Consider the following 17,917-nt stretch of genomic DNA (forward strand, 5'->3'; position numbering starts at 1 on the left):
TCATTATCATTTAACAGATCAGCCGCCCATCAGCCAGGCATGAACCCAGGCTGGGAAGGCAAATGCAACGGGGCTTGTCAGAGGTGAGGAGCGGCGCATTCCAGGTATCTGCCAGGTACATACCGGGTATTTGCTCGAATAAAGTGTGTCGGTGCAGTACACAACACTCACCCACACAAAACCCCCACATACACACACACACACGCAAACATCCTGTCATTCTATGCCACACACTACACTCAAAAACATGCCATTTTTAACATGTGTATGACCAACAACACGCACTCACACACGTCACACACACAACATGCCTCATACACACACACAAGCCATCACACACCAGCAACACACACACATGCTCTCACACACACCACACCATGCCACCGATGTCACTCCCGCTATCCCGCTACCTCACACACTCTACCTCCCGCGGAACAACCAGCACGCCTGACATCTCCTGCATCTCACACATCTCCCTCCGCAACCGGACCGCGACGCCGCGGACTACAGTCAAACAGCATGCCACCAATGTCACTCCCGCTACCTCACACACTGTATAACAACACCTACCACTGAAACTCAGCTGTTCCTTACAATAAAATATGTTTTCCTAACAATTTCACTGTCTGTATAATTTATTCTAAAACACTTCTCACACCACCACTCACACACAACACTCACCCACACAAAACCCCCTCATACACACACACACACACACGCAAACATCCTGTCATTCTATGCCACACATAACAACAAATCACACCTCACCTTCACCCTCATAATACACACACTACACTCAAAAACATGCAATTTACAACATGTCTATGACCAACAACACGCACTCACACACGTCACACACACAACATGCGTCATACACACACACATGCCATCACACACGCCACATACACACATGCTCTCACACACACCACACACCATCACACACAACACACACACAAATACACAAACACATGCACACACACACGCACTCAGCAACGCCACACGCCCTCAACCACGCAACACACGTACTCACACACACACACCAACCTCCTCTGCTGATACAACACACAAAACAACACTTCAACATAACCTTAACTACCACACACAACACAACCACCACTAAACAAACACACACACCCAACCCACTGTTCCAATTACCTACCCTTCACCATACACACTACACTGAATACAATGCACATTTACACGTCTCACCACCCACTCCCATTGCACATCAACATCCCACCACACACAAACATTAACAACAACACAACACCTCCGCTACTAACACACCTAGCACAATAAATCACCTCTTCCTTTCAATAACATATTTTACACAAAACATTACTATTTACACATCTGTCTAATTTATTGCACACAAACACTCAACTAACCAACACTGACACACACACTCACACACCACACACTCACTATCACATCACACACTCACTCATCCACACACACACCCCACACAATCAACAATCACACACAATAATTACATACACACACTATTCTGCCACACACACAGCCAACATTAACACAAAACAAAAACACACACAACATTTCAACACCTACACAAACGCACACCAAACACAAATAAATACTCCTCACCTCACACAGTGTAGCTCCCGCGAACCGCACAGCACGCCTCACATCTCCTGCACCTCACACATCTCCCTACCGCAACCGGACCGCGAGGCCCCCTACCCCGCTACACCATGCCACCAATGTCCCTCCCCCTATCCCGCTACCTCACATGAGTGAAGATATACTTCACAAAGCACAGAGACACAACCCATCACTCAATGTTACCTTTTCACCTGACATTTTCAACGAGGTACTCATATTGTTAGAAGATACATGTCTCTCTATCAATAACAAAACACTACTTCAATTAGGTCTAGAAGCTCCCCAACGTCATCATCACGATGTACTCAATACAGACCTTATGCGAGAGAAACAATACAATATTTCCATACTACAAGAATATGTTGCCACAAGAAAACCAATGTTAATTCCACAACAACTTAACACCTATGACAACATCATGCAGCACATAAACAACGAACAAGGTGCAATCCTGTTTCTTGATGCTCCAGGTGGAACAGGCAAAACATTTCTCATAAATTTACTCCTTGCAGAAATAAGAATGCACAATCATGTTGCACTTGCACTTGCATCATCTGGCATTGCAGCCACTCTTATGGATGGAGGAAGAACTGCACTCAGCTCTTAAATTACCACTAAACATTGCTCATGAAGAAAACCCAACATGTAATATTACCAAGACATCTGGCCAAGCCCGTGTTCTTCAAATTTGCAAACTTATTGTTTGGGATGAGTGTACCATGGCGCATAAAAAAGCACTTCAAGCCCTTAATAGAACCTTGCAAGACTTGCGTAACAATAAACAAATAATGGGTGGTGCTGTCATTCTTTTAGCTGGTGATTTCAGACAAACACTTCCAGTCATACCACGATCCACACCAGCAGACGAACTTCATGCATGCCTTAAATCCTCTATTTTATGGCGACATGTCAAACATTTTCCATTAACAACCAATATGCGAGTCCAACTTCTCGGCCACTCAAATGAACAACTTTTTGCACACACACTTCTTCAAATAGGTGAAGGCACTTTACCTACTGACTTAACATCAGGTGAAATTGCTTTTCCCACACATTTTTGTCACATGATGACATCACTTGAAGATCTCATACATCACGTCTATCCAAATCTCTTACACAATTACACAAACCACCAGTGGCTCTGTGAAAGAGCCATCCTTGCTGCCAAAAATACTTCTGTCAATGACATCAATCATCAAATTCAAGACATTATTCCAAACACAATTACTCAATACAACTCAATCGATACAGTTGTGGATTGCGATGAAGCCGTTAACTATCCACCTGAATTCCTACACTCCCTCGAACCATCAGGGATGCCACCACATCATCTTCGCCTCAAAGTTGGAGCACCCATCATGTTACTTCGCAACCTACACACACCTAACCTTTGTAATGGAACCAGACTGTGCATAAAAACATTGATGCCCAACCTAATTGAAGCTACTATCTTAACTGGCAACGCCAAAGGCCAAGATGTCTTCATCCCCCGCATTACACTCATTCCTACAGACATGCCTTTTACTTTCAAACGGCTACAGTTCCCCATCAAACTAGCTTTTGCTATCACCATTAACAAAGCACAAGGACAATCTATAAAGTGCACTGGTATCAACTTAGAATCACCATGTTTCTCCCACGGCCAGTTATATGTTGCGTGCTCTAGAGTTGGATCCCCCCAACAATTGTACATCTTTGCTCCAACTGGAACTACCAAAAATGTCGTTTACAAACAAGCATTACAATGAACATTGACTTTCCTCAATTTCCATGAACTCTACATATTGCCATAAGAAATTACAAAAAAATGAAAGACACTCAATACACTACTGTCATCTTTTATTACTACATTATTTTACAACACACACTTTAACATTACATCAAATACACTCCTCTCAACAATGGACATTCACATCTTTCAAGAAGCATTTCCAACAATAACATTTTCAAAAATAACTACCGTAACAACTAACATACACTTCAAACATTTGCCCTCATATACATGTGCTTTCTACTACTGTTGATTTACAAACACAATTCTAACTAATATTACATAACATTGGCATCACATTACAACTTTCACATACAACATTTACACATACTTATTCACACTTCACATCCCGGGCAACGCCGGGTTTCTCAGCTAGTATATATATATATATATATATATATATAACAGGTCTGATACATATTCTATCACAGGAGGATGTCAGGGTTTGTTTTAATATTTTTGTATTTTATGTGTGATTATTTGTGCTGTTAAATAAATCATAATTTTCTTTGATATTTGTTCTGAGTATACTTGAGTGCTGAGTTGGGACGCTCTTCTTTTTCTTTTCCTTGTTATATTACTTCTAGCCCCTAGCACCGTTAGTGGTTATTATATTACTAATTTAAGTGCTCATTATTTGCTTAGTCTGTTGCAGGCAGTTTGTCTTGTTATAATATATATAAATATAGTGTATGTATATATGTATGTGTATATATATATATATATATATATATATATATATATATATATATATATATATATATATATATATATATTGCAGAATAAATGAGTTCTTCAGTATTAGGTGATACCTTTTTTATTGGACTAACAATTTATGTCATAGGACAAGCTTTCGAGAGTTATCCTCTCTTCTTCAGGTCGAGCAATACTGATATGTCCTATGACATGAATTGTTAGTCCAATAAAAAAGGTATCACCTAATACTGAAGAACTCATTTATTCTGCACTATCGCAACTGGACTAACACGGCTATTTTCTGCTTTATATATATATATATATACTAGCTGATATACCCGGCGTTGCCCGTGATGTAATGTTCTGCTTCCCCCATCCTCCCTCTCAACTCCCTTCCCCCCCTCTTCACAGCTGTTTAGGCTTCCCCCCCTTCTCTCCTGACTCCCTCTCTCCCTCCCCCCCTCTCTCCTGACTCCCTCTCTCCCTCCCCCCCTCTCTCCTGACTCCCTCTCCCCCCCTCTCTCCTGACTCCCTCTCCCCCCTCTCTCCCCCCCCCCTCTCTCCTGACTCTCTCCCCCAACCTCTCTCCTGACTCCCCCCCCCTTTCTCCTGACTCCCTCCCCCCCTCTCTCCCGACTGAATACCACACCTGTCCGCTGTGCTCCGCCATCTTACCGGGGGCAGCTGCAAGAGGAAGGGGGTCCTTCCGGAGGCTGCCTGCCCACTGCCTGTCCCCCCGCCGGGGAGGGAGGGAAGTGAGCGTTGGCGGCTGGGGTAGGAGGGCCGCGCCGCGCTTCCCCTCCGTCCGGGAGCCAGTGGGGGAGAGGGAGGGGGAGAGAGAGAGAGAGAGAGTTGGGTGACGTCATAGAGCCGGGTGACGTCATAGAGCCACCAATCTGATTTGCCAGAGGCTGAGGACCAATCAGATTCACCGCAGCTAGTACCAACCTTTCGATTTTATATATTAAGATATATACTTGACATTCTGTCAAATATAATTTGTCATTTTTTCTTATGTAACTACAACATATAACATTGGACTAGGTTTGCTTTCCCTTGAGTCCAGAAGCAACGTACATTTTTCCTGTCTTGCCTTCAAATACTGGACAAGTTACTCAATTATCTGAGCAGACTTCTACCCCCTACTGTATACAGCACTTATCTTAGATCTGTCTGCAGAACCCTGCTTATGCTCCAAGGTTCAATAACGAAGCTCTTCCTTCTTTTACCGAACACCCAACTTCTGGAACACTTTTCAGCTCCTCAAGCCCTCCCCCCCCCCGCCCCAACAGCTCAAGTTTTCAGGATATCCCAGCTTCAGCATTGGTGGGTCAGTTGGTCCCTGCTTCAGAACAGGTGGCTCTGATTGAACCACCTGTGCTGAAGCTGGGATATCTGGAAAACCTGACCTGTTTTTAAGGTCCCTAGAACTATTGTGCCCTCCGGACAGTAACCTATTTAAGGGGCCACATTTGGCTGATTAATGCCTTTATTTTACCAAGCTCAGGTACCAATAAGTATGTTAAATCTATTTGTAAGGATGGTGAGCTAAGACATAGGAGGGGTTTGATTTCCCCGGGCTGCTCCCTTTTGTGTGATGTCAATGTGTGATCAACAAGAGTTTGCACAGGCAAAGCCCCCTCTCACCTTTCATCTATTTTTACCACGCTGATAAGCACAGGGTGGGTCCGCAGAGGAAACACGTAATTGACAAACTCTCTCCCAGTTAGAGACTCGGATGAAAAGGGATTTGTAATAACTTTCTAAAGAAACACAAATCGGACAAATATTTGCTTTAAGCATGGTTACATTTGTTTAAGGAAGACAATTAAATTGTTAAATTCTTTTTACAAAATGTTGTTTTTGTAAACTTGGGAATGCACCTTTTCAGTGGGGCTCAACATTAAAAAAAAATAGGCTGAATAAATCCCTGAATGTTATAATATACATTATTATCATTTCTTTTTAAGCCTGGAGAGGACCTCTTTCCTGTGGATGAAAAAGGCTGCAGTATATATCACAACACAGATATTCGAGATACCTGGGAGGTACGGAGTGTACACACAGGAGCCAGTAACACGGACAATGTGTCTGTTGGATCAGTGGTTCCAGTTCATAGACACAAACAGTAGCACCAATCTCATATCTTTATTTCCCCCCCATGCTCACCCCTGGCCTCAAATGACACGCGGGGTCATGTGATCCCGGGGCACCATTTGATGCCGGGTTACCAGGACGATGTGTCGCAGGAAGGGAAGATAAGTGTATTTTAGAGGCCTCCCGCGGTCCCCGACATTTAATTTAAATGCCTGGGGGAGAGCACTGGACATCTATATCTTCCACGTGCCCCCCCAGAACCCCCCCCCCCTCCCAGGGCACCGCTAATATAGAGTATACTTACCCTTGTATGGAATAAGGTTAGAAATCATTAGTAGAATGTGGGAGTTCTTAATTAAATTGTCGTATCGCATGAAAATGTCCATTTGAAGTCCATATGAGTTTCTGTGCAATAGTGCCCCGATCGGCACTATTGCAGTTTATTGCCCTGTATAATGAATTTCAATTTAGCCCAGTGTCTGAAAAGGAGATTGTTTAGCTTTAGGAGCTCCTGTACAATCAATGAGGGCCTGACCAATTGCAATATAAGTTCCTACGTCTTGGTGCCCCCGTCATTGCTAAACCAATTGCCTCCATAATCAACTCACTTTTGTTTTCTGGCCAAATCCCTAAGGCCTGGAAAACCACCAGAGTTATCCCTGTCTTCAAAAGTGGGGACAAATATATTGTCTCAAACTACAGACTTATCTCTATTCTAACCTCTGGCATCCAAAGTCATGGAAAAAAAATGTTCATTCCAAACTAAACAACTTTTATAAGAATTCGAATTCTTCTTAGTCAATGCTAAACTGACTTCCAACCAAATCACTTCACAGTAACGCCCCTTAAAGCTGCAGTTCAGGCAATATCCTGCATGTGTGTTTTTTTAAATAAATCAGTTCTGTAGTAAGAAAAAATACTTTTAGCATTTTCTGTTTTAAAAAAAGAACAACTTTGAAAGACCAATTTTCTTGTATTTATATTTTAACAAGCATGCCTGTTCCTATAGCAACCATTTACATTCCCCATATTTAAAGATGTCGCCAAACTTTGCCGATCAATAGACTGAGAACGAATTGACCTGCAGCTATGCAGTTCTTTAGGTAAGTAGAGATTGCTTACATGAAACTATTGAAGTTAAAAAAAAACTAAAAAAAATAAATAAAAAACGGGAGCTTGAACTGCAGCTTTAAACATTTGCACTGAGATCCAGTGTGGATGGAACATGGACAGTTGACTGGTGCAATATCCTAGATTTTGCAAAGACTTGTGATACTGTTGACCACGCTGTTATGATAAACAAGCTCCAGTGCTCTGGTATTGGACCACATACTGTAAACTGTTTTAACTCTTATTTATCAGGAAGATCCCAGCAGACATCAATCTCAGGCTCCAACTCTAACCGCTGGGAAATTACCTGTGCGGTTCCCCAAGGCTCTGTTCTGGTGACCCTTACAGGAAGTCCTCGTTTTACATAGAATGGCTTATCCAACGCTATGCAATGCATACCTATGTTCATTTTTACAACGCCAAAACGGTTTATCCAACGCTCTTACGATTCTTTGCAAAGTTGTTTATGTGTATATAATATATATATTATATAATATTATATTCTGCTATATAATATATATTATTATATTATACATTGTGATATTATATATGTAAAATAGAGTATGTACACTATATAATTTGTGTGTGCTGCATATCTTATTGCCTGCTTAAATTATTTGGTGTATTTTAGTGTTTAAAAATGCCTTCAGGAACGGAACCTTCCATTTAAACAGTGTTTCTATGGGAAAACGTGTTTAGCTTTAAGACGTTTCGCTATCCAACGCTATTTTGAGTAACGCATTGTGTCGGATAACCGAAGACTGCCTGTACTTTTGTCTGTCTTAATAAATGACCTACCCACAGTTTGTAAAACAACTTCTCTGCACATATGTGCTGATGATACTATCCTACTGTATATGGATGCTGAGGTAACATTTGATGCATTATTTTCTGGTAAAATATTTTATAAATAATAAATAACCCCCTGTGACTCTAAACGAACTAGTGCTTTTCCAGGCTCTGGAGGCGTGTAAAGACGCAGGACTGGTGAAGTCCATTGGAGTCTCCAACTTTAACCGCAGACAGCTGGAACTGATCCTCAACAAACCGGGACTGAAGCACAAGCCCGTATGTAACCAGGTAACTACTTCTACATCCTTCATAATCTCCAGTAGCAGGTATATGTATACATACAGTACACGGGGCTGCAGTATTCTGCCACATTTTCTTACAATTAAACAAAGAAACTCCATATAGTGATTATCAGAAACGTTGCAGGTTTCTGACAGGGAGGGAGTTCTGTGATTATTATTTTTTTCAGCACATTTTCTTGTTTAAAAATATATTTATTGTAGTTTTTATATCAATTAATCTTCTCCTGTGAAATGTTCCAATAAGAACCGAAACATCGGAGAAATAAACACAATGTATATCTATAGGAGTGCTTACATCACCTTATTATTAATATAAGTGCCCCGACACTGCCTGTGAACCCTATGAAAACTCTGTGATATTCTGGGTTATAACGGCATACTGTATGTACCCAGGGGAACAATGTCACGTGTGTATATGTGTAAGTCAGACCAATGGGCGCACTGCGGTGTTCAGGGATTTGCACAAGAGCTGGCACTTCAGAGGCTTTTATGCCATTCAGTGAAATTATTTATTATCTGTGAGAGACCCTGGAGTCGGATGTTGATCTGTGGAAGTTCTTCCACCATCAGTAGGGCATCTCCAAAACAAACCAAGAACTAAACATACCTTATATCTGCACATGTCCCTGGACACACAAGTAGCAACCACTCTTATTACTTTCAGGTTAGATGATTGTACTATTTATGGGAATATTGAAAATATATAGTTGGATTCTTTCTTTTTCAGGTAGAATTCATTAACCCCGTTTACTGAGAAGAAATCAAGAGAATGACAGAATATGTGTTGGGTGTTATAGTGCAGGGCCACAGGCAGCTTTCCCTGGACTAGAGTTTCTACTGCCCCCTCCCACCCCCAGTATCAGCGGCCTTGTGAGACCCCAATCTCTCACATCCTCCATTTCTCTCTCCCACCTCTCTCTCTCCTCCACCTCTCCCCCTCTCACCCCCCCCCAATCCAACAAAACAACCAACATAATAAATCCCCTATTACACAGCCTCCACCAAAACACAGACACATACAGTACACCACCCCTTCTCTTGGGGCGGAGAGGCCTCCTGTGCTGCACGATCTGTAGATTGGACCCAACTTCTCGTGCGCTGGGGCGGGTCTTACACCGGAGGCTGGGTCCACTGCAGGGGAGGAGAGAGAGATGCCAGTTACAGGGGAGGAGAGAGAGGCCCGTTGCAGGGGAGGAGAGAGAGGCCCGCTGCAGGGGAGGAGAGAGCTGGGGCCTGGCAGCTGGATGCTGATGTTAGGTCAGACTTTTAGCTGGGCTCAACTGCCAGCGCCAGCCTGCTTGGCCTCCTGCAGCCACCAGGCCCGGGACAGTTGTCCTGGCTCTCCCCCCTGTCAGCGGTCCTGTTATAATGTAAGATGAGGTTCCCTATAAACTGTGTATTAATTGAATATATTAATGACATTGCAGGCTTTTCTGGTAGTGTTAGAAGCTGTACCTTGTATCTTCCTCATGACCGGCGCAATGTGTTCCTAATACCTCCTGACAGCAGAGGGTTTAATAAATAGCCGGACAATGAGAAAAAATGACTTACTGTATTCATAAGTGGGACAATAATAATAATAATAATAATAGCATGTTCTTGTATAGCGCTGCTAATTGTACGCAGCGCTTTACAGAGACATTTTGCAGGCACAGGTCCCTGCCCCGTAGAGCTTACAATCTATGTTTTTGGTGCCTGAGGCACAAGGAGATAAAGTGACTTGCCCAAGGTCACAAGGAGCCGACACCGGGAATTGAACCAGGCTCCCCTGCAGCAATCTCAGTGTCAGTCAGTCTCATTACTCACTGAACCACTCCTTCAATCCTACAATGAATAAAACAAATCTAATCACACAGGTGTGTAAAGAATCTGGCGTTAAACATGATTTAAAAAGAATTAAAATATATACATATTTTTTCTTCCCTTGAGGCTGAATGTTGATGTGATTGATTTGCGGTATTTATGACAGTGGAGGTGTTGGTGAGGCTGCAGTGCATTGAGATTCATTACTAATCTATCTATAACTTTGTCAGGAGCCAGGTGCCACGCACCTTTACCCGCAGGCGCACAGCCCTCCAACCTGCTCTGAAGGCCGCTGATGGGGCTCAGGACTCGCGCTTCCTCCGTGCATGCACGCGGCTTATCCTCGCGCTGGATGGTGTTTCCACGCGGGCGCACGTGGGCTGTGGTCACAGCGGGAGTTCCCGCCTCCGGATTGTGGCGCACACTCCCTGTGCGCGGCGCGCGCCACACACCCCCGCTCCGTGGCAACAGGCACTGATTGCCCTCAGCACCCTCACCTGGCTTCCTTAGCTTAGCCTATCACTGGCTCCGCACTGACACTCCCCCGGTTCCGCCTCCGGTTCGGATTGGACCGTCTCACCTATTTAGGCTCAGCAGTGCAACTGGCACATCGGCTGAGCATACACTGGCGACACACTTTATTCGAGCTCGGCTAGTCCCACGAATTCGGGTATACCCGGGTGTATTGAGGTTTGTGACTGTTTTCTGCCCGAGTGCATTGGGTTATTTTCCAGGCAGGGATTGAAGCATTTTATTCCCGCTGGCTGCAATACTGCACAGTATATATATATAAACTGCATTACAATTCATGAATTTATGCCATCTGGTAGACACGCGAAGCATTGCAGCCTATTAAATCCTAATCATTATCATTTAACAGATCAGCCGCCCGTCAGCCAGGCATGAACCCAGGCTGGGAAGGCAAACGCAACGGGGCTTGTCAGAGGTGAGGAGCGGCGCATTCCAGGTATCTGCCAGGTACATACTGAGTATTTGCTCGAATAAAGTGTGTCGGTGCAGTAAGCTTCCTGTTCCTGTGCTTACCTCTCTTGTCTCGTAGATATCCTGCCTTGTCTTGTTTGATCTCCCGTTTACCGACCTTGACTTGCCTTTGGACCACCGCTTCTCTGGAACCCCGACCTTGGCTATCCTCGACCCTCCGCAACTCTCCTAACCTGAACTCGGCCCTCGACCATTCTACCTTCTCCTGCACCGACCCCAGCGACTAGTACCTCCAATGTTCCGGACTTCTCCTACCCTCACCTCGGCAAGTATTACGACTATTCTACTCTCCCTGCTCCTGGCCCGCGAGATCAACTACACACACTCCAGACCGGATCCCCGTGCCTGTCGGTGGTGTTTTCTCTATTCCCACCTCAGTACCGAGGGTCTCGTCTAGTTTGTGGTGGGCATAGCGTGACAGTATGCTCAGCCCCACAGAAATAGACCCCTCTGAGGTGGGAAACATCTTGGCGTCACATGCCACCATGTTTTCCAAATTGGAGACATTTTTGGACCAGTCCAGCCGCCGCATGGATTCACTGCAGCAGGATGTTAGATCCCTTACGGTCCAGGTGCAGAACATTTCCGCTCCCACTCCCTTTATTCCTCCCACTTCGTCTTCCGAACCCCAACTCCCGTCACCCAACCAATTTTCTGGAGACCACTTGGAATGTCGCGGGTTCTTAAACCAATGTTTCATCCGATTCGAGATGACACCCGCTCGCTTCTCCTCTGCAAGATCCAAAATAGCCTACATTGTTTCTCTTCTCACAGGTGATGCCTTGGCTTGGGTCTCCCCCATCTGGGAGCAGAGGACGGATCTCACACAAGATACCGGGCTATTCGCCAAGGAATTTCGTCGTGTCTTCGACACCCCTGGGCGTAGAATGACGGCTGCCTCTTCCCTCTTCCACATCACCCAAGGGACCCGCCCAGTGGCCAGGTATGCCCTGGAATTTCACACCATTGCTTCTGAGATGGGCTGGAATAACGAGGCCCTGTCCTCCGTCTTTTGGCAAGGTCTCTCGGAGTCGCTCAAGGACGAACTTGCTGCTCAAGAACGACCATCCGATTTGGAGGAACTCATTGCGCTCTGCAAGGAACAACATTCCACTCATCAAGAGGAAGGACCCCGTGGGGTTAGAGGCCATCGATGGAAGGCCACTCCAACCGGCCTTCATTGTCCTTCGGACCATTGAACTGTCTCTCTCTATTGACGGGACCCATGTGGAGAGGATTTCACTCGACGTCATCCACTCGCCTTCTGTAGAGGTTATCCTAGGTCTTCCGTGGTTTCAACGCCACAATCCTCTCATCAACTGGACCAACAAGCGGCCCATCACTTGGAACACCCAGTGTGCCACGTCCTGTGCTCCCTCGAAGCAACAGATTTACAGTCTGACAACACCCGTGGTGGAGCAAGCCTCCTTACCTAAGGTCTACCTGAATTTCTGTGATGTCTTTGACAAGACCAAATCCGAGGTATTACCTCCACACAGATCCTTTGATTGTCCTATCGACCTTCTACCCGGTTCCACTCTTCCCAGAGGGAGATCCTACCCACTTTCTCTCCCTGAAACCAGAGCCATGTCTGATTACATGCAGGAGAATCTAAAAAAGGGGTTCATACGCAAGTCTTCTTCCCCTGCCGGGGATTCTTTTTTGTAAAAAAGAAAGATGGCACCTTCCGCCCTTGCATCGGCTATAGAGGCTTGAACAAGATTACCCTCAAGAATCGATACCCCCTACCATTAATCTCAGAATTTTTTGACCGTTTACAGGGAGCAACAATTTTCACCAAGCTAGATCTTCGGGGCGCCTAAAACTTGGTGAGGATTCGGCAGGGCGACGAGTGGAAAACGGCATTCAACACGCGAGACGGCCACTATGAGTACTTGGTCCTGCCGTTTGGCCTTTGCAATGCTCCAGCGGTTTTTCAAGATTTTGTTAACGAGATTTTCAGAGACATTCTCAAACACTTCATGATCGTATATCTCGACGATATTCTAATCTTTTCCAAATCACTCCCAGGGCATATTACCCATGTCAAGCAGGTACTAGTCCGCCTCCGGGAGAACCACTTGTATGCCAAATTGGAGAAATGCCAATTTCACAGAAGTTCTACTTCATTTCTCGGTTACATTGTCTCGGACGTTGGGTTCTCCATGGACCCCGCCAAACTCAAAACGGTCTTGGATTGGCCTATTCCTACGTCTCTCAAGGCCATTCAAAGATTCCTGGGCTTTGCCAACTATTATAGGAGATTTATCAGGAACTTCTCGTTCATTGTCGCTCCCATTGTTGCCCTTACTAAGAAGGGGGCAGATACTACCTCTTGGCCTTCTACAGCCATTCAATCCTTCAAACACCTTAAAAAGGCCTTTGTCTCGGCACCCATCTTGACTCATCTAGACACCAGCCCCCCATTTGCCCTCGAGGTGGATGCCTCGGACATTGGAGCAGGAGCCATCTTATCCCAGAGGAAGTCTCCCCAGGCCAGGCTTCACCCCTGCGCATTTTTTTCTAAAAAAAATTCCACAGCCCAATAGAACTATGATGTCGGCAACCGTGAGTTATTAGCCATCAAGCTCACTCTGGAGGAGTGGAGACACTTGCTTGAGGGTACGGAGACCCCATCACCATCCTTACAGATCATAAAAACCTTCTCTATATTGAGACTGCCCAGCGTCTAGGAGCTCGTCAAGCTAGATGGTCACTTTTTTTCCCCGCTTTAATTATATAATTTAGTTTATACCAGGATCAAAAAATGTGAAGGCCGGCGCACTTTCCCGCCAATTCATTGTCGAGGATAAGCCGGAGGTTAAAATGGAGACCATCCTTCCAGCGAAATACATTCTTGCTGCTAATACCTTTGACGTGCTAGACAAAATTCTCGCAGAGCAGGCCAACATTCCGGAGGGTCTAGAGGTTCCTGACGGTCGTCTTTTCGCTGCACCTCGCTTTCGCAAGAGGATTCTGGAATGGGGTCACTCTGCTAGATCCGCAGGACCCACAGGGGCCAAGAGAATATCCGACCTTATCACTCGAACCTTCTGGTGGCCAAGGATTCAGACGTAAAGGAATTCGTCAAAGCATGCCTTACTTGCTCCCACAACAAGACGCCCCATAACAAACCGCAAGGACTTCTACACCCCCTTCCTGTTCCCGATCGCCCTTGGAACCACTTGGGCATGGACTTTATTGTGGAGTTACCCGTCTCCAAGGGTATGAATACCATTCTGGTGATTATCGACCGTTTTTCCAAGCAAACTCATTTCGTTCCTCTCAAAGGTTTACTTAACTCTTCTTCCCTTGCTGATATTTTTGTCCAAGAGGTCTTTCGCCTTCATGGAGTTCCATTAACCATCGTGTCCGATCGGCGTCCCCAATTTATTTCTAAATTCTGGCGTGCTTTTTCCCAAAGACTAGGCATCTCCTTTCATTTCTCCTCCGGGTATCACCCACAAACTAATGGGCAGACAGAGAGAACCAACCAGACGCAGGAGCAGTACTTACACTGTTTTATCTTGGCTACACAAGATGGTTGGGTAGACCTCCTCCCCTGGGCTGAATTCGCCCACAATTCCCTACGGAATGAATCCACTCAAAATTCTCTGTTTTTCATCAACTTTGGGTTTCATCTATCCCGACTCCCCATCGACACCTCACCCTCCGATGTTCCAGCTGCAGATGAATGGATCTTGTCTTTACAAAGATCTTGGACAGGAATCCAGGAGAACCTCCAGACAGCCATCTCTAGACAGAAACACCAAGCCGATCGCCACCGCCGTGGGACTCCTGAATTTAAACCTGGGGACAAGGTATGGCTTTCATCGAAGAATATTCGACTCAAAGTGACTCTCAAGCTGGCACCCAGACAGATACCTGGGGCCCTACCCCATTCTGGAGAAGATCAACCCGGTAGCCTTCCGCCTACTGTACAACTCCCACCCACTATGAAGATTCCTTCCGTCTTCCACGTATCTCTCCTTAAACCTGCATTCCATAGTACTCGCTTCCCAGATCCGTCTTCTCGGCTCCAACCCCGCGACTCATACACGGTCAACAAGAATACGAGATTCAGTCCATTCTTGATTCAAGAATTTCTAGAAAATCTCTTCCATACCTGGTGCACTGGAAGGGATACGAACCTGAGGAACGATCTTGGATCCCTCACCATCACATCCATGCTCCTGTTCTTCTCAAGAGGTTCCACCAGAATTTTCCCCTCAAGCCTTACCGGAGTCGCCCGGAGGTCGCCCCTGAAGGGGGAATACTGTCAGGAGCCAGGTGCCACGCACCTTTACCCGCAGGCGCACAGCCCTCCTACCAGCTCTGACGGCCGCTGATGGGGCTCAGGACTCGCGCACTCCCACTTCCTCCACGCATGTGCGCAGCTCATCCTCGTGCCGGCCAGCGTTTCCACGCGGGCGCACGCGGGCTGAGTTCACAGCGGGAGTTCCCGCCTCCGGATCGCGGTGCACACTCCCTGTGCGCGGCGTGCGCCACGCACCCCAGCTCCATGGCAACAGGCACTGATTGCCCTCAGCACCCTCACCTGGCTTCCTTACCTTAGCCTATCACTGGCTCCGCACTGACACTCCCCCGGTTCCGCCTCCGGTTCGGATTGGACCGTCTCACCTACTGTATTTAGGCTCAGCAGTGCCACTGGCACATCTCTCCTAACCTGAACTCGGCTCTCGGACCTCGACAATTCTAACTTCTCCTGCACCGACCCCAGCGACTAGTACCTCCAACGTTCCGGACTTCTCCTACCTTCACCTCGGCAAGTATTATGACTATTCTACTCTCCCTGCTCCTGTCTCGGTGAGATAAACTATGCACACTCCAGACCGGATCCCTGTGCCTGTCGGTGGTGTTTTCTGTATTCCCACCTCAGTACCGAGGGTCTCGTCTAGTTTGTGGTGGGCACAGCGTGACAAACTTCCGCTGAGAACTTCCCCTCCCGACCTTTTAAAATTTTTTTTAATCTTATACAATATTGTACAGACATAATACAGCATGTTGCTTATTTAAATAATTCCACTTTGTTTCTGTATATTACACCTTTTGTACATTCCCATTTTGTTAAGTAATACAATAACAACAATTTAAACTGTATAACGATGTGACTGTATATTGTCAACCGGTTTATATCACATCTTTAAATTCTCTGCTCCTGGTCAGTCACCCTGGTTTATACTACGTCAACTCTTGAACATCTGTCAGTTTAACTCTAACATGCAACATGAGAGACCCTTTAATATTCATAAAGTGTTCAGTCTTTTCCACCATTTGTTCATTTTCATTTACAACCGTCTGATAATTTAAACGTTATCTATTTACAATACGTTATAGTACCTGTCGATAGTCCTATTCGGGTTACAATACTCCTAACTGTATCTATAACTAGTTGCACACTTAATATTACTTAATGTTACCCCCTTAATCTATTCTTACCTATCTACCTAACAATTATCTTAACCTATACTGAACCTATTTAACATATGTACAATTGAGTCCTCTCCTCAGCTCCTCCTCTGAGAAAACTGTCACTTTTCTCTCCTCAACATTCCACAGAAAAAGGGGCGTCTACTGTTCCTCACACCGATTGGCCCTTCCCCTTTATCCTACTCGGCCGAGTAACTCCCAAATGCAAGAGGGGGGGGGGGGTTAAACTAAGGCCATTTTTGTAAGGGCCGATAGGAAAAAAGCCGATAGGATGATTTGTCAGTGTCAAAGCACTTATATTAATACAGGTGATGTAGGCACTCCTATAGATACACATTGTGTTTATTTCTCCAATGTTTCAGTTCCTATTGGAACATTTCTCAGGAGAAGATTAATTGATATAAAAACTACAATAAATATATTTTTAAACAAGAAAATGTGCTGAAAAAAATCACAGAACTCCCTTCATGTCAGTAACTTGCAACGTTTCTGATAATTACTATACAGGCATACCCTGCATTAACGTATGCAATGGGACCGGAGCATGTATGTAAAGTTATAATGTACTTAAAGTGAAGCACTACCTTTTTTCCACTTATCGATGCATGTACTGTACTGCAATTGTCATATACGTGCAGAACTGATGTAAATAACGCATTTGTAACAAGTTATATAGTCTCCCCGCTTGCGCACAGCTTCGGTACAGGTAGGGAGCCGGTATTGCTGTTCAGGACGTGATGACAGGCGCATACATGAGCTGCCGTTTGCCTATTGGGCGACATGTCCTTACTCGCGAGTGTACTTAAAGTGAGTGTCCTTAAACCGGGGTATGCCTGTATGGAGTTTCTTGTTGAATTGTAAGAAAATGTGGCAGAATTATCTCCCGACCAGATTTTTTTTTAGTGCTAACGTGAGCCTAGCAAGCGGCAACTGATAGAAACAATTGCAGCCTTGAAGAGCTGCATGGAGATGCTGGTAATAGTGTGTGGGAGCAGGGGGTCTCCTGAGCTAAACTGCATTGATTTCAGCCTCGGGAACCCCCTACTTCCCGACATACAGGCCTCTTTATGGGGTGCCGGTATCCCCTATGCTTTTAAATCTCCCGCGTCACGTAACCATGGGATTTAAATCCTGCACTGGGATACCGGCACCCCATAACGGGGCCTGTATCTCGGGAAGTAGGGGGTCCCGAGGCTGAGATCAACTTGGTTCACCTCAGAAGACCCCCTGCTCCCGCACATTAGTATTAAAACACAAATAACGTTAAAAA

At 45.3% G+C, this 17,917-nt stretch overlaps 1 protein-coding gene and 1 long non-coding RNA gene across 2 annotated transcripts in view; one reads left to right on the plus strand and one right to left on the minus strand.

The window, feature by feature from the left end:
- Positions 1-17,917, minus strand: part of LOC142496122 (uncharacterized) — a 47,385-nt gene that overhangs the window by 23,572 nt on the left and 5,896 nt on the right. The window lies entirely within an intron of this gene.
- The window catches only part of LOC142496121 (aldo-keto reductase family 1 member C3-like), a 39,721-nt gene that overhangs the window by 11,672 nt on the left and 10,132 nt on the right, over positions 1-17,917 (plus strand). Inside the window, exons 4-5 of the mRNA XM_075602548.1 lie at positions 6,061-6,138; positions 8,255-8,377. Coding sequence (XP_075458663.1) covers positions 6,061-6,138; positions 8,255-8,377 — 201 coding nt within the window. The remainder of the gene's footprint in view (positions 1-6,060; positions 6,139-8,254; positions 8,378-17,917) is intronic.

The sequence above is a fragment of the Ascaphus truei genome, chromosome 5, assembly GCF_040206685.1.
Source record: "Ascaphus truei isolate aAscTru1 chromosome 5, aAscTru1.hap1, whole genome shotgun sequence".
Lineage (NCBI taxonomy): Eukaryota > Metazoa > Chordata > Amphibia > Anura > Ascaphidae > Ascaphus > Ascaphus truei.